General features: G+C 35.2%; 1 protein-coding gene and 1 non-coding gene across 2 annotated transcripts; one reads left to right on the top strand and one right to left on the bottom strand.

Moving 5' to 3' along the window:
• Positions 1 to 3,355: 3,355 nt before the first annotated feature.
• On the bottom strand, positions 3,356 to 8,542 carry LOC132314806 (protein INVOLVED IN DE NOVO 2-like). The gene is made up of 6 exons (XM_059813621.1): positions 7,610 to 8,542; positions 7,136 to 7,317; positions 5,894 to 5,983; positions 5,507 to 5,794; positions 4,765 to 4,974; positions 3,356 to 3,929 (listed from the first exon to the last, which is right to left on the bottom strand). The coding sequence occupies exons 1-6, from the start codon at positions 8,526 to 8,528 to the stop codon at positions 3,693 to 3,695; spliced, it is 1,926 nt and encodes a 641-aa protein (XP_059669604.1). The 5' UTR covers positions 8,529 to 8,542; the 3' UTR covers positions 3,356 to 3,692.
• Positions 8,543 to 16,999: 8,457 nt separating this feature from the next.
• Positions 17,000 to 17,103, top strand: LOC132315252 (small nucleolar RNA R71). Its single transcript, XR_009483609.1, has one exon. It is a non-coding gene; the product is annotated as a small nucleolar RNA R71 (small nucleolar RNA).
• The last annotated feature ends 10,051 nt before the right edge of the window (positions 17,104 to 27,154 follow it).

Below are 27,154 nucleotides of genomic sequence, written 5' to 3'. Positions count from 1 at the left end.
CACAAATAGTTATGGTCATTTTAGTGCAAGCTGGTCAGAAATTTTGCAGACCAGAAACATGCATCTTGTGTTGCTCATATCGCATTCAATTCAAATCCTTTTTAGCTGAAATTTGAGTCTAAAATGAAGGGCTTGAAGTTAGCTTTCCAATGCACCTAGCTTTACTTAAAAACTCCAACTACAAAAATAGTTATAGTAGTTTTAGTACAGGCTGGTCTAAAATTTTTCTGGGCTGAAAATTGCTTCTTATTAGATAGCCATCTTTCTACCACTTAGGACTTTGATGTATGGTTCAATTCAGTTCAAGTCCAATTTCTAAAAGTCTAGGGACATATAAGGATGATAAATTTCAATTGCATTGTGTCCTAGAGTCATTTACCAAATCATGGTAACAAAGGCTAAAAAATGATAAGATTAAGTTTAATGCCTTACTTTTACTTTCTAGAGACCAAAATAAATCTTATGATTAATGTGCGTGGTCCTAGCATTTCGAGCTTAAGTTGTGAGTTCTTTCAAAGCTTATGTAAGCTTGAACTAACTCATTCTTTAGCAAAGACTCCACATATCATATATGATGAAGTTCATAGTCTATTGTTAATTGATAAAGGAATATATGAATAATAATGATGATATGCATGATTCTATAGAAATGAGCTTCAAATGGATTCATAAATACTTTGACTTCCATAAATCCTAAACACTTTCCATCTTATCTACCCATTTCTTCAAGCTTTGACATGATCGTGTAGGCTTTGAGGTATGCTTGCTTTCTTCCTTCCTTTGAGTTAATTTCTTGCTCATTGTAGTCCAAGCTATCTTTGGATGGACATTGCATTTTCTTCCTCGCAACTGTAACTCTTCTTTGTATCCATTTCTTTCATTGATGTGATATTTGAATAATGGAATACTTGGAATGATCTTTGGTGTTTCATTGAGGTCATTATTTGAATGTGAATAATATATATAACACTCAATGTAAACATTAGTCCTTAAACAACATTAATGGCTTGTTATCATCTAAACAACTAAATTATCTTTAGATGAAATCCTTAAGGTCAATACTAAGTTCATTAGCTAAACGAGAAGTATTTGGACCAATCGTCCAAACACCTGAGGGTGTTGAGCCTGTTGGATACAAATGGGTATTTATGCACAAACAAAATGAGAAAAATGAAGTTGTGAGATACAAAACTCGACTGGTAGCTCAAAGTTTCTCACAGAGACCTGGTATTGATTATGATGAAACATACTCTCCTGTAATGGATGCAAATACTTTTAGATTTATAATACATTTGGTAGTTATATAAAGATTACATATGCATCTAATGGACGTGGTAATGGCATACTTATATGGATCACTAGATAATGATATTTACATGAAGATTCCCGACGGTTTCAAAATGCCAGATACAAAACTACGTAGTATGTACTCAATAAAATTGCAACGATCCTTGTATAGATTGAAGCAATCTGGACGCATGGATACAATTGCCTCAGCGAGTACTTAATAAAAGAAGAGTATGTGAATAGTCATCTTTGTCCATGCATTTTTATTAACAAAACATAATCGGGTTTTGCTATTATTGCAGTTTATGTTGATGATTTAAATCTGGAGTGAACCTCTGAAGAGCTCCTAAAGACTGCCACTTATTTAAAGAAAGAATTCGAGATGAAAGATCTCGGAAAGACAATTTTTTGTCTGGGACTGCAAATTAAACATTTATCAAGAGGAAATCATATCCACCAATCAACATATATAGAGAAGGTTCTGAAGCGTTTTTATATGGATAAAGCCCATCCCTTGAGCTCACCAATGGTTGTTTGATCACTTGATGTTAAAAAAGATCATTTTCGACCTTTAGAAGATGATAAGGACTCCTTGGTCCGGAAGTACCATATCTTAGTGCAATTGGTGCTCTTATGTATCTTGTAAATTGTACACAACCTGACATTGCTTTTTCAGTCAACTTATTAATAAGATACAGTTCTACACCAACCCGTAGACAATTGATATGGAGTCAAACACAGATTATGATATCTTCGTGGAACAATTGATATGGGATTGTTTTATTCAAAAGAATCAAAATTCCAGGTAATTGGATATGCAAATGCTGGTTATCTCTCTGACCCACATCAAGCTTGATCACAAACAGGGTATGTGATTAATTGTGGTGGCATTGCTATCTCATAGCGTTCTATGACACAGATAATGATTGCCAATTTTTCAAATCATTCTGAGATACTGGCAATTCATGAGGCCTGTAGGAAATGCACTTAGTTACGATCCATAGTCAAACACATATCAAATTACTGTAGCAGAGAAAATAGACATATAAAGCCTATTTTTGGAAACCCAATTTTCTGCGTCTCTATTTTCTCTCTCTTCCCGCAGCGGCTGAAAGAGCAATTCTAGAGGTAACATATTTTCGTTACCAAATATTTGTAACATATTTTCGTTACCAAATATGGTTTCGATTTCTACTAAAAACATATCAATACCAAAACGATTATTTTCATATCATACCAAACCATAACATATAGCGTTATCGAGATCCAAACTAGCCCTTAGCAGTATGGTATCAATCTTTCCCACTTGTGCAAGTTGGCAAAAGATGCTCTTTCTCATCCTATAAATATGGATCATATTGTATCACTACTTCACACTTCAACGAAATAGAAAGAAGTTTGTTTCTCACTCACTCTAAAAAGTCTCTCGTTGTTTCTTTGTTGGTGCATGAATTCATTTATTCTTATATTTACACCACTTATTATTTTCTTAGTTATTATATGAAAAAATTGGTTAGAGGAGTTTCAATTCTAGAGAGTATTAAAATTTATTTAAAATGATCAACTATATATGTTTAATAATCAGTTATGTGGGCATTACACAATGACTTAATTTAGTAGGACATTACACAACGACCTAATTAGTAAAGCAGTTTTTCGACCGGATGAGATCATTGTTCAAGTCCTTCCTCTCCTAACTTGTAAGGATTAAATATATATATATATATATATATATTCTCCTTTTTTTCAACCAAGCAAATTGAGTATTGTGTACCTTTGATTCCTCAGTAGCAATAAATAAAAATAATATATATCTGATTCAGCTTCCAGAGTACTAACCATAACAGTTGACAAGCAAATGAATATCTTTCAGACGGCCAAGAGATTTCTTATAGTTTAAATTTTCACAAAGCTTCTTGTTACTCAGTTATTAATCCATCATGGACATTATAATGTTCATACAATTTGAAGCACAACCACCAAAGACAAATAATACATAAATAAGAAGATGCAAAATAAATAAATAAATATCAACTACTTACAAAAAGAAACAGAAAATTAAGCCATCATGCAAAATACTTTATTTACAATAGATTTGGAAGATAAGACTATACAAGGATTCAAGGAACCATTCCATAAAGTTTAGCTGTTTATCTTAAATATCAGTTCGACCAAATCCTTCAGTGGTTGTTCTACGCATAAGAGCATTTGGCTTGTCAACCATACTATTTCTATCTAGCTATACATGGAAAAGGTATAGACAGAAATCCACTAGACAAAAACAAAATTAATCCAACCATCGAGCCGTCCCCCTCTTGCGCTTACATACTTTCCATTGCTTCAGTATGAAGGCAGCTCCTTCCTTCCGAATGGTTCCACAGCTCCGAGATTATATAATCCAACCATCAAGCCGTCCCCCTCTTGCGCTTGTACTGTTTCCATTGCTTCAGTATGAAGGCAGCTCCTTCCCGCAATGTTGCTTTCCTTCCTTCCGAATGGTTCCACAGCTCCGAGATTATATACCTTCCACTCGGGTTGTATTCGTTTCTCTCCGTCAAAGCTGTTCTGACAGCCTTGTACACTTCATCACCGAATTCATTCTTCAGGGCCTTCAATTTTTCATCCTCATCATCTACTACTTCCTGACCAGCAACATCAATCTTAAGTAAACAGTAACATAGAGAATACATAAAACGTTAATGCGCAATCAGACAAATCAGCATTTGCAGGTCCTATAATGGCAATGAACTTTGGCTACATGACAATACAAGAAACCTACTAACCACAGTCACTTCTGAGAATCAAATTAAATTTTATACATCACCAAAAAGTAACAGCATTGTTGGAACTCAATTTTAGCCAATGAGCCATGGAGAACTAAAGTAGAGTTCTAGAAGGCTACAAATGAAGGCCCAATATGACCACCCACGATAATTGAACATTGTGAATAAAATGAACAGCTTTCTAGGTGAAAGTCTAAAGGATCACTAAACACCATAAATAAATACAATATCATAACTATTTAACAAATCATGCTGGTATAATCATAAGTAGCTCTAAAACATGGCATACTTCAATGTGTTTGCATCTCGAGACCTGAACAAATTCAACAAACACAGAACATATAGAGAGTATAAGCTATGCCACATCGGCACTTGGTAACATACAGTTGCTTCAGTTTCCAAATTTCACTTATCCTAACATGACGTGCAGGATGGAGAGGATATGACCAGACTGCCTAGCATGACCTCTACCTCCCAGAGACAATGGAATCCCAACATTTTGTGTTAAGTTTGTATATGCACATTAAAGATGGGAGGGGATGGTAGTATATAATAATTGACCCCTTGCAACCAATCTGCATATGGATTTACCCTATATTTTACTTCATATTCCTTTAAAATGAAGTTTATGCCAGTCAAACAGCTCAGAGCAAATTTACTATGTGGTTTCTAAGTTTCAGTTTCTTGTGCAGACCTGATGTTTCCCATTGACCTTGATGACTTTTAAGGGGTGCCAATCAGGATCTTGAAGGTACTCCTCCCACAATGAGCATAGTTCCGAAGCTCTCTCCTCTGCTTCTACCTCGTTATACTTCCTCTTGCAAGCTTCATGAAAAGGTTTGCTGTCAAGTTCTCCCATCCTCTTAACACCAATATGAGCGTTTTTCGGTAATTCTTTCAAGCCCTATAAAACAAGTTAATTAGATCTTCCTCACAAGCTTACAGAATTTGTCATGTGGTAAAAGAGTATGAAATATCTAAAAAACCTAAATTTATATACTTCTATCACATAGAACATTAGATATCTTGTCATTTTTATGACCTAACAACAATGTGAAATCCATAATCGAGTAGAATTTCCTAAATAAAAATAAAAGAAATAATAAAGAGAGGAAAAATCAAATAATTCGACTCCTTCCACTAAATTCGCCTTATGGTTCCTACATTTGGACCAAAAAAAAAAAAATATATATATATATATATCTCATACTTTAACATCATTACTAAAAAATTTTACCAAAAGGCCATATAAATATTCTTTCTGGCATCTCATTCTATCAAAAATCATTTTAGTCATTCACATCATATATTTGGCAAGATTCAGTAAGATCATCAATATTGGCAGATGGCACCAATATAGGGGCAGGAAAAGGTAATTAGTACACTCGGCATTTCAAAATTATAGGCAATAAAAAAGTTTAATTATAAAGGCTAACATTGATTAATTCTTTCCGAGCTTCCTGAAGTTCATCATTGCTCTTCCGCTCCTTCACTATAAGGGTTTGGTTCAATGCTTCTAAATCATCGAGATCTCCTTCCTTTTCTCTTAAGTTTTTGTGCATTTCCGCAACCTTTTTAAGAACTTCTAGATCACCATCATCTCCCATGTGCTGCATAACATTCAATGTCCCTCTCAGTCGCTCAATTTCTAGCTCTAGTGCTTGCTTTGCATCCAGTTGTTTTTCCAGTTGGATAATTCTCTTGTGCAGATCCTCCTTTTGCCTCTGAAATCAAAAGTTACAGCCATACCTCGAGTTATCTTATGTTTGACTTGACACAGAAATGTTAAGGCATTAATCAATGACTGGTATCAATTTACAAACCTTCTGATCTTCTGCCAATTTCAGTAAATTTTCATCTGCCTTCTCTTGTTCTATAGCTGCTAACTGAAGCGAACTATTTTTCATGGCATTCTGAGAGAATAACGAAATTCATTTTGTCAAGCATTTCCATTTAACAAAATATTAAAGCACACAATCATAACAAATAAAACCAAATACTGCTGCAGAAGCAAATATATGCAACAAAAGTTATTGATGATAAATTTGGGTTCTAAAAAACTATATGTAGTAGTAGTATTTATGTGTAAAATTACCAACAAAAAACAAAAATTAAACAAACTGATATAACGAATAATCTTTTCATATGTAAACAATTATGATTGCATTATAATGATGTAACAGAAACCTTATCATAAGGCCTGTGAGGGACAAGACAACAACTACCTTGATCAGAATATCCCATTTATCCAACAACGTTAATGAGGATCACTCTGCGATGAACATCCGCATAACTACGATTCTCAACCTCAAATACACATCCGGATCATAATCATCATAGATTGATGCCATTGCACCTATCTAACAATGTTGCTCGACGGACCTAACTATGACAGGACCAAGTTGTGTGTGTGTATTTGGTTTATGGACATGTGTTGTCTGTGAAACCAGTGTGTGACACAAGTAACTCTGTTTGGGAACTCATGCCCATTCAGTCATAACAGACAGAAATGTAAATCTAGATGCCCCATGGATAAGACACAAAGCTAAAAGATACATTAGTCTATCCCATACTGTAACAGAATTAGAAGAAAGACCTATTTTGCATTGACATCCAATATAAACAACCAATCACCGAAGTGTCTATAAAATAAACCTAGAAGGCTAGAACACTACATTTTAAGGGTCCGGGGAAAATTGTTTAGCTGATTTACCAGTTTTGACTGTGTGTGGTCATATTGGAATTCATTTTATTGTATAACCTTACAAAGTATTTTCATCTAGTTGACACAAGGATCATTACCAATATTTTATTCCATCGTTTTGGTCATTACATCAGTAATCCAGTACAAACGGGAGAAAAAAAAGGTAAATTTTGTTGCTTTTCCACTGGAGAAAACATGTGGATATCAGGATATCAGTGACTACTAAGTTCCTGGACAATTCATTATTGACAACAAGTGATTTACTTATTCAGTATTTACATCAGTTGCAAAAAGAAAAACAGAAACGAAGACTCGCAACTTTCAACATAAGATTTTCTACAATCAAGCAGAAATGCCACACCTTTTCAATATCTTCAGAGAGTTTTTTTCTTTCATTCTCATTTTGAGCCTCACGCTCTTCCAATTCTTTACCCCGCATCTCTAGCTCTCTCTTTTCAGTTTCCAATTGCAACTTGATCTTTTCATGGTCATTAAAAAACTTCTGGTAATCTTCTCGTGCACTGAACTGAATTTTTCTGATTTCTGGTTAATACAAACAAACATGTCAAGAACTACTGTGACCGCAAATAATTGTTAGTTAATAGCATACAAATATATATATATATATATATATATATAGAGAGAGAGAGAGAGAGAGAGAGAGTTGCAGAGACGTAGGCTGCTCTCTCTAGGATTCCAACTATCAACAGAATCATACGGGCATACCAATTGAATAATGTCATATTTGATCTACCTGCAAGTATACTACATTAGATTTTCTTAACCTGTTCAGGTCAGTAACGAGTAATAGGTTAAGCACCATAACAGCACACACCTTCATTATAGGATTGATGAAGCCTATCCTTCTCCTCAATTAATTTGCCAAGGGAGATTGAAGTCTCAGTGAATTTGCTCTCCATTTCTTTGCAGTGTTTACTCTTGACCTCAATTATGTTTGTCAAGTTAGATAATAGTTTACTTGTCTTCCAAGCCTCATCAGTCATGATATCAGAAATGGTTCTAAGGTCTCCAATCTTACGAAGGTGTTCTCCAGTAATACCGTTAGACTTATAGTCATCAGCACGAGCAACCCAACCATAGAGTTCAGATCCTTTGTCAGTGGTAGCCTGCCAGTCCCTTTTTCCATGATGATCTGCTTCGTAGGCCTTCTCAAATGACATGGCATTGCTGAACCCAGACCAGTCCTTATTAAATTCCACGATTGCACTTCCTGAGTGGCCTCGATAATTCCACAGAGACTGGACTCTTATGGGATTGAAGCCTCTCTTTATCAACTGGTCCCTCAGCTTAGAGCCACTTTTCCCAACAGAGCGCCCATCCTTACACTCTGTTGGAAGATTAACAACGATTCCAGTCCATGGCCACACAAACATCTCATCAAGGTCACAATCTGCTAGGGGATCAGTCTCAGCCACAAGTTCTGATGGACCAGCAGCAACCGCTAGATCCTTCTCCAAGTATTTCGCCAATGCTAAATGATTTGCTTTATCTCTTGCACTTCTCCTTTGTGAACTAGACTTGCCAACCCCACTAGCATGCTGTAAGAGTTCCTTGTATGGGTAATCTCGCTTTCCTTTTTTTGGACAATAAGGGCAAGTGAATGTCTCATCCGATGTTTTAACATTGTTGCTTCCACTCTTCAGCTCTTCATAAGATTTAATTTCATACTCCTCAATTTCAGATTCGCTTATATCAGTGTCCTCTCCTGGGCTATGATCTTTATAACTTCTCATCAAATTTGCAAAAAGGAAACCTGCAAAAGTGACATAACACACAATACAACAAATTTAAGACAACAGTTTTGAGTGTAAGCATTTCACAAGTCAAAAGGAAATTTGAATTAAGTAACACATTCCAAAGAGAGAATTGGAAAATTAACACTCTAATAGTATTTCATAACTTAATAATCTTTATTCATTAATAATTTTTTAGGAACCAACTTCATTCCGTGGTGAAAATTTAACAATTTTAATTAGTTAATGATTTTTGAAAAATTTCTGTCAATCTATTACAGAAAATAGATATGAATGTGCTGCATATGCATATATATTAGGGAAAAATGCAAACTATTGGGGGTTTTGCCCTTACTAAAAAAAGGCCAGCGTCAAATATTGTCATCTTAACTTGCTAACGTGACAAAGAAAATCTCAGGACCAATGAGATATTGACAGCCCACCAAAGAGACAAGGATTATTATCTCTTTTTACTCCATCATACCACCTACTAGGGGTGAACATATAATCCATGAATCCACGAATCCGATCCGTGCGGATCGGATTACTACACCCAAGGATCGGTGGCGGATTCAAAAAAATCGAATCCATAGCTCACGGATTGGATTATTAAAAATCCGATCCGATCTGTGAGTCATATCCGATCCGTTAATTTAATTAGTTAATGATAATTTAATGGACTCTAAAAATATATTAGTTAATAATTATTTAAATATATGAATTTAATATTAATAAATTAAAATATTATCTATTGAGTCATGATTAAAAGATAAATAAATAATAAATAATATTAATTATAAAAAATAATAATGAATAATTTAGATAAAATCTAATCAACGGATCCAATCCGATCCGTTGATCCAATCCGATCCGTTGATCTAATCCGATATGTGGGATAACGGATCCGTGGCCGATTAAGATTTGTCTAATCCGTTAGGTTTGGATCGGATTAGGGTTGATACCTAATCCGATCCGATCCGATCCGATCCGATCCTTGATCACCCTTACCACCTACCCACTTATTAGCCCCATACACAAACACACACAGCCGTTTGTGGAGGTCATATATGCTCTTCCTTCTCTGCAAACATAATCGACCCATCATGGGGACTGTGAAAGCCATATTCAGAGCGACTGTGAATAAAGGGCGGCAAAGCACTGGTGGGGTGGCATCAACATCAACCCCAAACCAACACCACAAACCCACCTCCACCACCCCACCTCCACCACCACCATCATTGACGTCTGATTGAAGACTAGCACATGGCTGGAACTTCATTGTTCCTAAACCACCACATACCGTCAAACCCAATCACCCATTGACACCACCCCACCTCCGCCACCACCATCACCACCACGTCGATCGCTTCCATCAGCGCCACCACAACGTCAACCAATCCAACGGTGATGGAAGCTTCCGCCAAACCGAATCAAACAACCACCACCCCATCCAGCCACCACCATTGCCGCCACCTCACCAACCACATCTTACTTTCTAGAAACACAAGCAATTCATAGAGAATCAAAAAACCCAATCGAACCCCACAAACCCACCACATCACCCCCATTTCCGACACTACCAAAGAGAAAAATGTTACCTTTCAGTTGAGCAATCAAGAACCGAAGGTCACAGAGTGGGTACACCACGACGAGAGCGACACAAATTTTTCAAACATGAATCAAAATTAAGGAGGTATGTCCAGCACGAACCAATATTGATAGGTATTGAGAGAAATGAGGTCGGTCTGGGCCTTCAAATTTGTGATTGCAGACAATTCATACTCATTTTCTGCAAACAATACCACATAAATAAAAATTTATGTTAGGTATATATATATTTATATACATACACATATATACATATATTGATTTATTGAACCTTACCCAACATACACAAACAAAGAAGGAGATTGATACGACCAGAGCCCGGCAATGAACAGAGTGCTAGAGAGAGAAATTTGTCGATCTTTCCAAAACACAGCCTAATAAATCCTTTAAGTGTCAGTCATAACTGACACGTGTCCCCTGCTGCTATACGTTACCGATAATAGACAACGCCGAGGATGTCTGTAACTGTACGAAGGCAAAACAAAACGTCCCGGCGGAGTTAACCGGTATCAGTAATTCTTAGTCGGTAATTCCAACGACTTACCGTTCGGAAAATGAAACACCACCTTTGGCACCGCCACGCTCTTTGTCGCTGATAGATTGTAATAAATGTCAAACAACGCCCCGCTGTTAGTAGACAGACGGAAAGCTCTTCATTCCATTCACGAACGCGTCATGTAGTGAGTTGTATGCCTCAAACTGTAACTGAGTCACGGCCGTTTTCGAGTCTAACCACAAAGATCACCAACATAAACAACCGATTGAGATCGAGGAATAGCCCTACCAGTTGCAGAGTTGCCGATTTGGGAATATTTGGTTAAAGGCTTGTTTGGGTGTGGCTTTGTTTTAAGAACTGGCTTTGTTTTAAAATAATAGTTGTAGAGTAAAGCTATTAATTCCATTGATAAGAGTGAGTTTTTAATTTGGCAAAATATTTGGATAACATGTTTTTTTAATATAATAATCAAAAGATACATCCAAAGGCCTGCATGCAAGGTATTCATTACTTGTGCTGGCGCCTTTATATGGGTTGCAATTACTTTGTCTACGTTGATATGAAGCTAGAACATAAATTTGGGCTCACAAGTTATATTTTTACAGGTAGCTTTGATTGTTTTTCTTAAAATAACAAATAATTTAATTGATGTAATTTAATTTAATTTACTTGATGTAAGTTATTTAAAATAGTTTTGAACTATTATTTTAGTATTATTAATTAATTACGAATTATTCTGTTTACTCAATCAAAATAAAAAAAACAAAAATAAAAAGATAAAATCTATCTTTGGATGTGTCTAGCGTGTGCTAACTAATGCGAATTAATTAGTTGAATTTCTATTTACTTGGTGCAAAAAAAAAAAAAAAATCTTAAGATGTTTGTCTACGCTTGTTTATATTAATAAGTCAGCACAATGTCACGAGCCCGATGATTCATACAATTGCAGTTGTCAACGTCTTTAGCTACCAAAACACTATGTGCTCATTTATATTAATGTCTGATGGTCACTTATAAAATTGCAGTTGTCCAAAACACTCCTTTTCTCCTATTTCTCGACAGTTATGGATGCAATGATACAAATTTGACCAAATAGTCACTTGTAGAATTGCAGTTGTCATGGTATGTAACTACTGCATATTTGATTCCATCCATAAATCTATTTTCTTCCCCATGAGTTCTAGTCTTACTCTAGCCAATTTGAGAAAGAGCTGACAGATCACAGTGAACTGGTGTTGCATCTATAAAAATGATTGGGAGTCTATAGATCACCTTCTTTTGCATTGTTCAGTGGCTTATGATTGCTGGAGTCTTATTTTTTATCTCTTTGGCATCCATTGGGTTATGTCTCGATCTTCAAGGGAATTGATTGACATTTGGAGGAGCCAAAGGGTGGGGTCCATGTTCGTGATTGTTAGAGGGTGACCCCACTTTATGTTTGGTGGAACATTTGAAAAGAGCGAAATTAAAAATCTTTTGATGAAGAGGAAAACTCCACTGGGGTGCTGAAATTTTCTATTATTAGTTCTCTTTTTAGTTGGGTGAAGGAGAAAAATTGTATATCATTAGATGAGATTGTGAACTTTTTGGGTTCTTTGGGTCCATAGGGTTTTATTTTGGTTTGGCTCCTTGCATTTCTCTTGGGATGCGTTCCCCTTTTGAACGTTTTTTAATAGTAGAAATATAATATATAGAAGAAAAATGAGATAATTGTGTAAATGCTTGAAGGAGATTATTGACTCATTCACAGCTCTAATATTTATAGATGAAAAAGAAAAAAAAAAAAAGAAAAAAAAAGAGCACACACACATCATATTGCAAGAAAGGAAATTAAATCCAATCTAAATCAAATTATCAAATCACAAAATATTCTATAGCATAATCAAATCTCTGCTAATACAGTAAGTGTGACGGCCTGAATTTAAAAGAACCCGATGCGTCAGCGAGTAACCCGACAACTAACTCGATAACGAGTCCAAAACGCAGAAGCAACAAAAGAGAAATGGTCTCTAGAGATGAACACCACCTCTAAGATGGCAAAATGACCTCCTAAGAGATCACGAGACTCGAAAAGAAGCAAATGCGGAAACCAGGGTTTAAAATGGTCAGAGATGCTTCTAGGGGTAAAATGGTCATTTAGAACAGAAATGGATGCTACTGTGCATACCATTGGATAGACAACGAAAAATTAATAAACTTTGACTCAAAAATCACTTGATTGGGAGTTAGAATAAAGAAAATATGAATTTCTGAAATTTTACAAAAAAAATGCCATAATGTGCCTGGTACAATCGATTTGGTTGCGAGCAATTTTTTGTTCGAAAACATTTGATTTTCATAGCTAAAACGGGACTTTTTGGAAAAAAAAATTATGCAGAAACCCCCCCTAAAAATGAGTCCTATGATCAACCATGGTCTAAACCCATAATAAAAATTAATGTAAAATGACCAAAATGCCACCAAGTGCAAGGTATGTCAAGAAGAAAAAGCATTTGGCTGCGACCGTGAAGTTTTCAAAAACGCGTGATTTTCAGGGTTTAAATGGGACTTTTTTGGAAAAGGTTTAAGAAGCAACCTCCCTTAAAAATGAGTTATCAAGTTACAATGACATTTACAATATCAAGTTTACAATGTGAATACAATTACACTACTACAAGGTTGTTAACATAGGCAATTTATTCATGCTATCAAACTAAGTTTAAATCCCTATTTTAGACAACAACATAATTTAATTTCACACATAATCAATGACAAGAATAATTCTAGAATATTATAGTTACAACAACAAAATAATACTAGAATTTAATGCTCTACTAAATGAAACAACAACTACACATGAGATTAATCATATACAAGTCTTTCACAAAATGAAACCCTAGGTTAGATATAACAACATTCATCTAAATACAACCTTAAAACTTCATATAACATGCATATAATGTATATCAACCTCAAAGAACACAAGATACACAAAGAATATAAACATAAGGCAACCCCTACCGCACTAGAGAATTGTATCTCTAGAAACCTTAAGGAAATGGAAGCAAAATGTGAAACCAAGCAAATGTGTGGTAGAGATGGATGTGAGAAAGCTTTTGTCTTCACGGTGAAAGACTAAAATCCAAAGGGAAGAGGCTTGAAAATGAACAATGCCAGTCATTTTTTCCATGATAATCCTTTGTCATGATACACAAAGATACACAAAGAATATAAACACGAGATCCTTTGTCAGTGGTAGCCTGTCAGTCCCTTTTTCCATCATGATCTGCTTCATTGGCCTTCTTAAATGACATGGCATTGCTGAACCAAGACCAGTCCTTATTAAATTCCACGATGGCACTTCCTAAGTGGCCTCGATAATTCCACAGAGATTGGACCCTTATGGGATTGAAGCCTCTCTTTTTCAACTGGTCCCTCAGCTTAAAGCCACTTTTCCCAACGGAGCGCCCATCTTTACACTCTGTTGGAAGATTAACAACGATTCCAGTCCATGGCCACACAAACATCTCATCAAGGTCACAATCTGCAAGGGGATCAGTCTCAGCCATAGGTTCTGATGGACTTGAAGCAACCGCTAGATCCTTCTCTAAGTATTTCGCCAATGCTAAATGATTTGCTTTATCTCTTGCACTTCTCTTTTGTGAACTAGACTTGCCAACCCCACTAGTATGCTATAAGAGTTCCTTGTATGGGTAATCTCGTTTTCCTTTTCTTGGACAATAAGGGCAAGTGAATGTCTTGTTTGATGTTTTAACATTGTTGCTTCCACTCTTCAGCTCTTCATAAGATTTCATTTCATACTCCTTAATTTCAGATTCACTTATATCAATGTCCTCTCCTGAGCTATGATCTTTATAAATTCTCATCAAATTTGCATAAAAGAAACCTGGAAAGTGACATAACACACAATGCAACAAATTTAAGACAACAGTTTTGAGTGTAAGTATTTCACAAGTCAAAAGGAAATTTGAATTAAGTAACACATTCCAAAGAGAGAATTGGAAAATTAACACTCTAATAATATATTTTATAACTTAATAATCTCTATTCATTAATAATTTTTTAGGATCCAACTTCATTTCGTGGTGAAAATTTAACAATTTTAATTAGTTAATGATTTTTGAAATTTTTTTGTCAATCTATTGCAGAAATTACATATGAATGTGCTACATATGCATATATATTAGGGTAAAATGCAAACTATTGGGGTTTTTCCCTTACTATAAAAGGACGCAACTTCAAATATTGTCATCTTAACTTGCTGACGTGGCAAAGAAAATTTCAGGAACCAATGAGATATTGATAGCACACCAAAGAGATGAATGATTATTATCTCTTTTTACTCTATCATACCACGTACTAGGGATGGACAAATAATCCGTGAATCCGATTGGATTGCTACACCCACGGATCAGTGGTGGATTCAAAAAAATCGGATTGGGCTGTTAAAAATCCAATCCGATCCGTAAAATGTATATATATATTTTGAAAAATATATTAATTAATGTAATTAGTAAATGATAATTTAATGGACTCTAACGATGTATTAGTTAATAATTATTTAAATATATAAATTTAATATTAATAAATTAAAATATTATCTAGTGGGTTATGGTTAAAAGATAAATAAATAATAAATAATATTAATTATAAAAAATAATAATGGATAATTTAGATAAAAATTCGGGCATCCAATCCGACACGGATCCGATCCAATATATAGGATAACGGATCTGTGGTAGATTAAGATTTGTCTAATCCGTTGGAAGCGGATCGGATTAGAATTGATGCCTAATCCAATGGGAGCGGATCAGATTAGGATTGATGTCTAATCCGATCCATGGTCACCCCTACCACCTACCCACTTATTCGCGCCATACACAAGCATACAGTCGTGGTCACCCCTACCACCTACCCACTTATTCGTGCCATACACAAACATAGAGCCATTTGTGGAGGTCATATATGCTCTTCGTTCTCTGCAAACATAATCGACCCATCATGGGGACTGTGAAAGCCATATTCATATATCACCTCATTTCCAACACTACTAAAGAGAAAAATGTTACCTTTCAATTGAGCAATCAAGAACCAAAGGTCACAAAGTGGGTACGCCACGATGATGACACAAATTATTCAAATGCGAATCAAAATTAAAGAGGTATGTCCAGCACGAACCAATATTAGTAGGTATTGAGAGAAATAAGGTTGATCTGGGCCTTCAAATTTGTGATTGCAGACAATTTATACTAATTTTCTACAAATAATACCACATAAATAAAAATTTGTCTTAGATATATATATATATATATATACACACACACACACACACATTAACATATATACATATATTGAACCTCACACAACATATACAAACAAAGAAGGAGATTGATATGACCTGAGCCTGGTAATGAACAGAGTGTTAAAGAGAGAAATTTGTTGATCTTTCCAAAACAAACCCTTTAAGGTCATAACTGACACGTGTCACCTGATGCTGTACGTTACCGATAATAGACAATGCCAAGAAGGCCAAACAAAACGTCCCGGCAGAGTTAACTGATATCAGTAATTCTTAGTCAATAATTCCAACGACTTACCATTCGAAAAATGAAGCCCTACCTTTGGAACCGCCACATTCTTTCTCGCTGATAAATCGTAACAAATGTCAAACAATGCCACGTTGTTAGTAGACAAGCTCTTCATTCCATTCACAAACGTGTCACGGAGTGAGTTGTATAATTCATTCACATTAGGAGCTTGATAATGTGGACAATAGCTTTGAGAATTTTGGCCTTGCAAGTGGGGTGGAATGTACTTCCCTTGAAAACCACTTTGGGGAGGATTTGAACCTTCCCCTTGGCTTTCCCAAGAGAAATTTTGGTGATTTCTCCACCCGGGATTGTAATGATTGCCAAAGGGTTGTTCCTTTGATTCATAAATGCACCATTGACTTGTTCATGATGCTCATTATGCACATGTCCATGAGGACAATTGGAAGTAGTATGAAGCACACTTGAACATGTCATGCAAGATTCAATAGAATGATGAGGATGAGAAGAGGAAGACACTTGATGAGCCAAATTTTGATTGATCAAACCTTTGAGTTAAAGACTTTACCTCGGTAATTATGTCACTTGAATTCTCAATTTGATATAAGCTCGAATTCTTTTTCCCTCCTACATTTGCATTCTTACCATTTCTAGAGGACAGTGATCAATGCATTGAGTTTTTATTCATGCTTTCATATAAATGCCACACATCATCCTTATGCTTATCCAAATAAGACCCTCCCATTGAAGTATCTATAATGCCTTTATGGGTATCCGACAAATTTTCATAAAAATGTTGGACAATTTGCCACTTAGGAATGTCATGATGAGGACATTTCCTAAGCAAGTCATTCAATCGTTCCCATGCCTCATGTAACATTTCCCCATCCCATTATGAAAACTCACGAATAGAAGTGCGCATGACATTGGTTTTGAAACGAGATAGTACTTCCTCAAAAACTCTTGTTGCATTTCTGCCCAAGAAGTTATGGAATAAAGTCTCAAATTATTAAACCAATACTTTGTTTTGTCTTTTAGGGTAAATGGGAAGAGTTTAAGCCTTAAAACTTCTTTCGGCATATCCGTATACTTTACGGTGGAACAAACTTCAAGAAACTCATCCAAATTCTTATAAGGTTCCTCATTGGTTAGCCTAAAATAATTTGGGAGCATTTTGTATGGTTTGTGGCTTAATTTCATAATGATGTGCTCTAAATAGAGGAAGACGAATGCATGTGGGTGCATTGTACTCATTAGGCACACAGTGATCCTTTAAAGCCATGGGAGGATTTGCAATTGGTGGCTCTACATGAGCTCCATTATTAGCTTGGACGATGGGAGGTGGTGGTGGCACAAAGAATAGCCTTGGTATTCCAAGTGGAACTTGGCCTTGTGGTTGAGGAATAAGAGGTCTAGGCATCCCTAGAGGAATGTGCAAATTATCATGTTATTGTACAATATTTGGATGATGGATGCCTTGGTGATCTATATGGCCTATGTCTTCAATGTGATCTTCCATTGATGAAATGGAAAGATTAACACTAGGACTAGTTCTACCCCTTGGATTACGCACAGTGGAATCGATATTAGGATTCAAAAGGACAAGAGGGCAGTTTAGTGATCTCCTACCAAGCATGCACAATGCAAGTCAACACAAATAACAAACACAACAAATAGCAAAAACACTTCTCCTCCACAACACAAATCAATCAACAATACTCCTCCACATACATTGTTCCCATACTCCCATGCTTTCAACAATACAAAAATTAAATTGGCCTCCACACGGGCCGATGATTTAACACTAATAATAAGGCCTTCACATGGCCGATGATTAATTAAGCAAGAGGAGTTTAGAAACGTTCACAAAGGTCCTTAAGCAACTTCAAGAATTTTTAAGCCTTTTTGCTTTGCTTTTGCTCTTTTTATTTTTTATTTTTTTTTATTTATGTTTTTTATGCTTTGCTTTTTAAGCTTGCTTTGAGGCTCCCTTACTTACTTCTCTTTGCTCCAAGTACCTAATCAATTAAGAGTAACAAAGTGAGAACAAAATAAAATAAAGTAAAAACAAGGATCAAAAGAGTACTAATTCCTATTCAATTTCTAATACGGCGTTGCTAATCCCCGACAATAGTGCCAAAAACATGGTGTGACCATGACCGATACCTCAAAAAGATGTAAAAAGTGTGAGTGTGTGAAGTGACCACCATATTTAAAATTTACAAAAAACCACTTGACACTATACTATGTAGTATGAGTGAAAAGGGATCATCCCAAGGGATTTGCAAGGTATTATGGAATTAAAGTTGGTTTAATAGGTCGAATGATAAAAGTGAGTGGTTTGTTGGTTGAATTATACTACAATTTAATTAAAAACAATGCAATGTAAAATAAGCTAAAATAAATGAAGTGTGGAGAATGAGAAAGGGGTCTTGGGACATAGAGTTCACCACTAAGCTGTACCTCACTAAACATCTAATATTTGTAAAATTAGGGGGATTAAGTGTTATAAAATAAGAGTGTGTGCCATCAATTGAAATACTAAGCATGGACGGTAAAATAAGCATATACTATCTAATCAAGCTAGTGAATAGCACAACCTATCAAATTAAGCCATTAACCATTCATTAAACCCACAATTGATCCACACAAAAATCTAGAGAAATATACTACTTGCACTCATAAGCATAGATCATAAAACAACAAGAATGGATTGTCTATCAATCTAGAAATTTAAAGTAACTACACTACAATTATACTAATGACAAGGAAATTAAACTAACTAAACTTAGGAGGTATTACAATCCATCAAAAAATAAGCATAATCCATCAAATAAATCACAAGAGTAATCAATTAAGCACCATGCATTGACCAATACTAGATCCATTATTTTAATACACATGGACATGCATCAGATGTAAATAATCAAGTGTAAACACATAACCATCCATTCCATCACACGTAGACATATGCATAGAATTGAAAGATTAATTGGAAGCATTAACTCACACAAATAATGTAGAACAAGATTTATATAAGCATGATATCAAAACAATATTTACAACATAAATTCCCACTAATTACAAATTATTAAAGTTTAGGACGCAAGCCTAGGGCTATCTCTAGCCCGAAGAGAATGATCTAGCCACTAATGGTTGATGTCATCCAACCCTCAAAAGCTCTCTCTATGGTTGAATTCATCTTCCTCCTCTTGGTGTTCTTGATAGAAACCCTAGAAAAAATGGAAGGAGAATCTTCCTCAATTTGTGTATATTCTCTCTCTAATCTCTAGCCAAAGTTATCCAACTAATCAACTTCCTTACTAAAAATAGCCAAATCCCTTATATAGGTAGCTCAAATGACACCTTTAATGGTCAGACCTCGTGCATTAAGACTTCTAAATTATTGCATCACGAACACACCTTCAATTGGGCTTGAAATCTGTTTTGCACGGTTTTTGAGGTAGTTCGATCGATCACACTGTTGGTTTGATCAATCGAAGCATGGCAGCACACTTATTTAGATAAGGACAAAGGCTAAGATATTTATAAGGAAATAGACAAAAGTGGTTATGAGGACAAAATCAAAAGGTTCGATCAATTGAAGAAAAGGTTGGATCGATCGAAAAGGAAATTTTCCTAAGGATAAGATAAAAGCTCTATCCATCAAGGCAGGGTTGGAACGATCACAGCATGATCGATCATAGTATTGTTCAATCGATTAAACAGAGACAATTTTCACCATTTTGCTTCCACTTTTCTCCTTCTTTGCACTAGACTTTGGATTGGTTCCTCCATTGCTCTAATTCAGCTGATTTGGCTTATTTTGGGGCAAAGTATCTGAAAATGAGAAAAACATAAAATTAGACTAAAGCAGAGAAATAAGATAGAATAATGTCCTAGTATACTCAAGATTAAGGGTTTAAATGCGCACTTTTTAGCGCTTATCATATACTCTTGTGAATTGATTTGATGGATTACTCTACACCCTTAGTTAATTAGTTTAATTTCCTTGCTTTAATGTAATTGTAGTGTAATTACATTTTAATTCCTAGATTAGGTAGACAATCCATGCTTGAATTTGATAATCCATGCTTTTTGTTGCAAGATGTATATTTCTCTAGATTAATGTGTACTCCAATTATGGGTTTATTGAATGGTTCATGCCTTAACTTCATGAGTTATATTACATCCTAGCCTAAGTAGACAATTCATGCTTATTTTTGTCACCCATGCTCATTATTTCAATCAGTAGCACACATTTTGGTTACAACATTGAATTCCCTCAAATTGTTAGAGGCTAGATGTTTAGAGGAAGAGCTTAGTGGTGATTCCTGTGCCCTAAGACCTCTCTCCTATTCTCTGTATGATAAGCGTCAAATATTGCATATTTAAGCGCCCTTAATTGCATTAGTTAAGCCTATTATTTGATCTGTGTATATAGATTAACTACATTTTTATGTTTTTGTATTTTTGTAGGTCTTATTGCTAAAAAGAAACAAGAATAAGGTTTTAAGGGTGTTTGGAGCACAAGTCGTATCAGGCCTACATATCAAGTGATTATCAAGAAGAAATGACCTGAAGAGGCGATGGATGCAACCAGAGCTAAAGAAAGAAGAAGAAACCAAAGTAGTATGCCTAGTGTCCGAATGCAAGAATTGGTGTCTGGACGCCAAACCATCAGGGCCTCGCGTCTGGACACCAGTCTTTGCATCCGGACACAAGACCATAGGCCCCCATTTTAATTAAGTTCGATTTTGTTCTATCTTGAGTGGAAATTCAAATTTTGAACGAGAGAATTGTATTTTGAAACTCACGTAAGGATAAAAGAGGGGGAAAGGCTTGAAAAAAGTCAGTTAGCTTTGGTGTTGAAAAGATATTCTAAGGGGGAGGATTATCTTAGGGTTCTTATGCTAAGCTTTGCAACAACGATGAGAGAGGGGATTTTCTTCTCTTCTTCAATCCCGGAGGTTACTGCCATATCTCTGAGTGGCTAAATCCCTTTCTAGGGAGTTGATGTAACCTAGACCAAGTAAACATGTGTTAAATTATATTTCAATTTGGGGATTCTTATTGTATATATTCAGTTTCATAAATTAAAAGTGTTTACATTGAATTGATGTAGTTTACATTGAATTGATGTATTTGATTATGATTTGAATATACAATTTTGCTGATTTGTGATCTTGTCTTAGAAATCACATTAACACAATTATATACTTGATTTCCTATAGTGACAATGGGAAAGAATTTATGGAATGGTTATATTGGCATGTAATTGAGCAATTATATAAGTTATACTTAAGGAAGATGGACCATGCCACACATTTAGATTAATGTAGTTAGGCAGATGGTCCATACCAACTGGAGATAATCTTTGATATTTAATTGATTTCATATGCCGCAAACATACCATTGAAGGACCTTGATAAGCCATGCCTAGGGAAGATGGTTCATACCACAACTTAGTTTAGGTGGATGAACCATGCTAACCAAAGATGGGTTATGCTTAGTCCTGAGATGTATGATCTTCTTGATGATGTTGTGGTAGTTTTAGACTTTTACACATCATTTTATATATATAATTGTCTATCCCCAAGTTGAGTGCAATTTACCATGTTTATGAGCTTGAGGTGAAGTCAATTCCCTAACATTCTCTTTATAAGTTCAATCCATTCTAATTATATTATTTACTGTTTTATGAAATTTCAATTCGTAGATTAAGTGACAAACTAATCGACCTATCATCTCTATTATCAAATTAGGAAGTAATTTTACAATTCTGTTTGCCATAAGCCAGCAATCCTTGTGGTTTGACAACCCTCTACTATAGCATTAATCTGCAATGATGAACGTGCTATTGTTATAAGTGGTAGTTTTAAGTGGCACACATTTATGCGCATCAGCTTTTGTCACTGTTGCCGAGGATTACATACGGTTTTGTAATCAGAATTTAAAATTGCTTTATTGTTTGATTGTCTATATATTTTCATGTTTTTGATGTTTTTATGTTACTAGGGGTTAAGGAATTTCCAGGAGGCTTAATTGCAAAATTTGAAGTCTTAAGGACTTTGGGTAAGTTTTTGAAGTTCTTAGTTTATTCTTTGTTTGGCCCTTGTTTTATTCAGAGTATAGGTCCTTGTTATGGCCAATTTAATCTATTTTTATTATTGTTGAATTGAGGAGAAATGGATCAATGTATGTGGATGTATTGGTGAAGAGTTGTTGTGATTGTTATATTTGATAGTCGATGGTAGGCCGTAGATTATCGTCTTTACCACATCTTGAGGAACCAATTGATATTGCTTTACTTGAAAGAACTCTTGGGCAACAAAGAAGGAACCTTAGGGATCCTAAAATTTTAAGAGAACTTGAAATTGAAGTAGACAAGATGGCTAATGAACAAGATAATCTCATAATTCCTAGAGCTGAAAATGAAAATTTAGCCCCAATGACTTTTAGGGATCATTTTATACCCTCTACATATATATCTCCATCATGAATTATTATGCCCAATGTTGAGGCTCATTATTATAAGATCAAATCTATCACAATTCAAATGCTTCCAACATATCATGGGTTTGATAATGAGGATCCTTATAAACATCTTGATGAGTTTTTGGAAATCTGCTCCACCATCAAGATAAGGGACTTCCACCAAGATGTACTTCATATGCTTTTATTCCCATTCTCTTTGAAAGATAGATCAAAATATTGGTTAAACTCTCTTGTTGTAAATTCCATCACTTCATGGGTCCAATTGCAATAAGAATTTCTTAAAAAATACTATCCTGTGAGTAAGACCAATCAAATGCGTCGATCCATTCTTAGCTTCTCCCAAATTGATGGGGAAATATTCTACAAGATGTGGGAGAGACTTCAAGATTTTTTGAGGAAGTGTCCCCACCACCAAATTCCAAAGTGGTAATTGGTGCAAGCTTTCTATGATGGTTTAATAGAACCACATAGACAATTAATCAATTCTTCGTGTAGGGGCATGTTTATGTCCAAAAATCTAGATGATGCATGGACTCTACTTGAGAACATAAGTGAAAATTCTATGCAACATAGTTCTCGTAGAGTATGACGGCCCAAGTTTTTTAACTCGGTGCGTCAGTGATGAACTGAAAGTTGATCCGATAATGGATCCAAAATGCAGAAGCAAAAGATAAAACCAAAGCCTATAGAGATATAAATCATCCCCAAGACACCAATGTGACCTTCCATGAAGTCACGAAACTCAAAGGAAATGAAAGCGGAAACAAAGGTCAAAACGGCCAAAATCCATTAACCAAGGGGCAAAATGGTCAATTTGTAAATAAAAGGAGAGACTTGACCTAGTCATTTCACAACATTCCAAGAGGTTCTAAGAACTTTGGCCAAGAATCCCACGAAACGCCCATTCCCGGTTTAAGCGAAAACCAACAGTACCTCACTAAAACATGAGTAACTCTCACTATGATTTGATTTTGAGAATGGAATTGGTACTATTAGAAACTTGACTCAAAATCCATGAATTTAGGCTCAAGAATCACCCCATTTGGATTAGAAATGAAGGAGATATGACTGTTTGAAGTTGGAACATCAGTGTTGAAACAAAATTGAAGAGGCAGCTGAAATGGCTATTTCGGTCAACCGAAATAGAGTTTCGGACAACCGAACTGGACAAAAACTCTTTTAAAAACATATTTTTGAGGGGAGGTTGTTTTGGTTGACAGATATAAGCCATCGGTCGACCGAAATAGAGTCAAACAGTGAAAATGGCTACTGGAATAAGTGTTTTACTATTCATTGAAGTTCCCATAAGCCATCGGTCGACCGAACTAGCATTTTAGATGACTGAAATGACTAGAAAAGCTGCTGAATGACCTGCTATAAACAAGAAATGTTGAGGCGTCACCCAAGCCTCAAACGCCAACATGAAATTGGTCCAAAAACATGATTTTAAGCTATGTAAACATGCCAACAAGTATACTTTAAGTATTGAAGTGTGTTACAATGGCCCATGGCCTCATTACATGTCATTTACTCCAAATCACATATCAAACCTCCAAAGTTAGAAAAGTTACATTTCAAGGGAAAAACTTGGAATCTAAATGCATACACTTAAACTTTAAGGTTTGTGGTCCTTGGCCTCATGTCATACATATCAAATAGGTCCCAAATAGTGTATCTAGGTACACTTTATAAGGCAAAAAAAACATATTGAACCTAACTAAGTGTTACAACATCAAAAGTAAAACTTAAAAATGCTAACACTTGCATGAACAAGAACACTTTAAAAGAAGCTTCAAATCTCCAAACCACCCAAGGCAAGTGCAAATCTCCGAATCTTGAATCATGTACATGAACAATACCCCCAGTAACTTCGGGGCGAGTAACATAAAGCTACTCGTAGGAAATGAGCATGCATCGACTCAATTTCTTACAGATTTTTACATTAGCATGAAACAATTCAAAAGAGGTCAAGCCACCTAATGTCTATGTCAAAGGTGAAACTCAGGAAATATCCTAAGCTACCTTAAATCATTTCTAGCATAAATCATATATTTCATGAAATTTAAACAACATAGAAACATGTTATACAAAGTAACAAGATATAGGTTCTCAAAAGTATCAACTTGCAACTTAAGATACGAAAATAACTAAAGTGGGTCCTGCCACCTAGCGTCTATGTTTCAATAAGGAATCATCCTAAGCTACCTTAGACCGTTTCTAGCATAATCACATCATTTATGCAACTCAAATAATCATGGAAACATATTATACAAAATATAAAGATATAGATTCTCAAGTCTTCAACTTGAAATCTAAAACACAATAGCAACTAAAGTGGATCACGCCACCTAACGTCTATATTCTAATGAATGTATAGGATCACTCCTAAGTTACACTTGAACATCAAAACACAAATCACAATATCGATGCAATTTAACCAACATTGGAACTTCCAATACAACGCATAAAGCATGATTCTTCTAAGTTAACATCTTAAACCTCAAAATGGGAAGTGGATACTTGGACATCATGCCGGATCAAACTGACATCATAGTTACTTTAGGGTTACTAACTCATGGGTAAGCTCCCTATGTGCGCACTAGACTGTAGAGGGACAATCCCTCGTACTAGAACCATGTCCTAGCCGTAGTCAACTAACGACATCCCCAAGTTTCCAAAATCAACAAGTTATGCAACAACGTATATATCAACATGTATATACAAGATAATCAACTATTTACCATGTACAACGGAATTTGGAAACCATACAATACATGCTCTAAGTCCACAACTACTAAGGCATGACAAAAGTCGAATCTTTAGCGTGCGATTCGTTACACGCTATAACAATATATCTGAACATTGAAATCATAAGCTCATGAATCTAATACAAGTCCAAAATCATGATTTAAACATATAACCAATGTCAAACACATGATTAAATCATTAACACTACAGAAACGGAAATTAATTAAATAAACTAATTAATTTCTCTAAGTTTCAAATCTCAATCAAATGATCCCTAATTAACACATGTTAAACAACATTGCATGGCTATTACATACATCTATTCAAAATCTTAATTAAACCAATGGAACAACAAGGTAGAATTTAATTAAATCACGATAATTAAATCTCTAACTTCTAAAGCAATTTCAAATGGTCCCAAATTAATATATATGCTAGTAAATAAGTCCTAGTCATTTCAAATATCAAGTTTAAAACTCAATTAAGCCAATGGAACCCTTAAAATCGATTTTAATTAATTCATTTAATTAAAATCTCTAGATTTTCATACTCATCTAATGCTCCAAAATTAAAGTATGTAAAAGAACATGCCAAGACTTAATTTAAAAGCATATCACAAGTTATTTCCATGCAAGGTACGACCATGATAATTAAACTTTCACCAAAGAAAATTATTAAATAAAAGTTGCAATGTTTATTCAAATAATACCAATTTAATATATGTTAACAAACATATCAAAGCCTAATTTACTAGCATGCCACAATTTAATTCTAAGTTGAATATCATCATGAGAATTAAATCTTAAACATAAAAAATAATTAAATTAAATTATAGATTATGAACAAAAGCATGCATACAAGTTTTATAAGTTTCTAAAATCATCAATACAACATGAATATGAAACTATAACATTCCCTACCTCAATTTGAGATGAAATCTCAAATCCCCACTGAAAGAAAAATACTCCGAATCCCACGACACTCTTAGGTTATGTCGGGGACAACATGGTGAACATTAAACTCCAAAGAGCACATACCAAAATTCTAACTTGGCCTCAAACCGGAACTCAAAAAATGGCCAAAAACGGATTCTAATAAGGGGGAAAGATGCGTGTCGCCAAGACGAACATAAAACATTAAGGCACTGCGACTTTTTACGAAAAGGAAGTGGCCGAAAAAGAAAAGACAAGGGTGGAAGTCCCTTGGGTGCCATGGCTGCTGGCCAAGAGAGAGGAGAGAGAGAGAAAAATCTGACTTTTTCTCTTAAGACCTCCTATTTATAGAAAAACCCTAAAAGTGCTCTAAAAGGGCCTCGCCGGGTCTGGAAAAGTGGAATTTGAGCAGACGCGCTCAAATGGCAAAACTCTATGAACAAAAAACAACCAAAATGAGAAAATATGAACAACAAAAAAAACAACGTCAAAAACTGAGTCCCGAGCAGAGAGATATGCCCCGAACAAGTTCGGCGGCAACCGGGGCCAGAAACCCTGAAACTAGAGAAAAATGACCAGAAGGAAATTCTAAGAGCACACAACTCAATGAAATGTGAAAATGAATCCTGTAGGAGGATCCAGGCTCAAAACGAGACATTTTTGCAATAACTTTCATTAATTGCACAATGGCCCCTCCAAAAAGTGAAAACTGCACTAATGACCCAGAATGAAAATATCTTCCAAAAATATTTTCTTAAAAACACCTGAAATAAAATATTTTCAAAAGATATTTAT

The sequence above is a fragment of the Cornus florida genome, unplaced genomic scaffold (genome assembly GCF_030987335.1).
Source record: "Cornus florida cultivar Cherokee Brave unplaced genomic scaffold, ASM3098733v1 CherokeeBrave_3.0.0_Hap2_Chr06, whole genome shotgun sequence".
Lineage (NCBI taxonomy): Eukaryota > Viridiplantae > Streptophyta > Magnoliopsida > Cornales > Cornaceae > Cornus > Cornus florida.
This window is presented reverse-complemented; position numbering and strand designations above follow the sequence as displayed.

What these genes read in the sequence shown, in the direction of transcription:
- LOC132314806 (XM_059813621.1), bottom strand. Translation starts at nt 8,528, where the DNA reads ATGAGAAGTTATAAAGATCATAGCCCAGGAGAGGACACTGATATAAGC. An exon ending in TCATCAATCCTATAATGAAG is followed by an intron (nt 7,318 to 7,609) that starts GTGTGTGCTGTT and finishes TGTATTAACCAG; the next exon opens with AAATCAGAAAAATTCAGTTC. An exon ending in AGGTCAATGGGAAACATCAG is followed by an intron (nt 3,930 to 4,764) that starts GTCTGCACAAGA and finishes GTTGCTGGTCAG; the next exon opens with GAAGTAGTAGATGATGAGGA.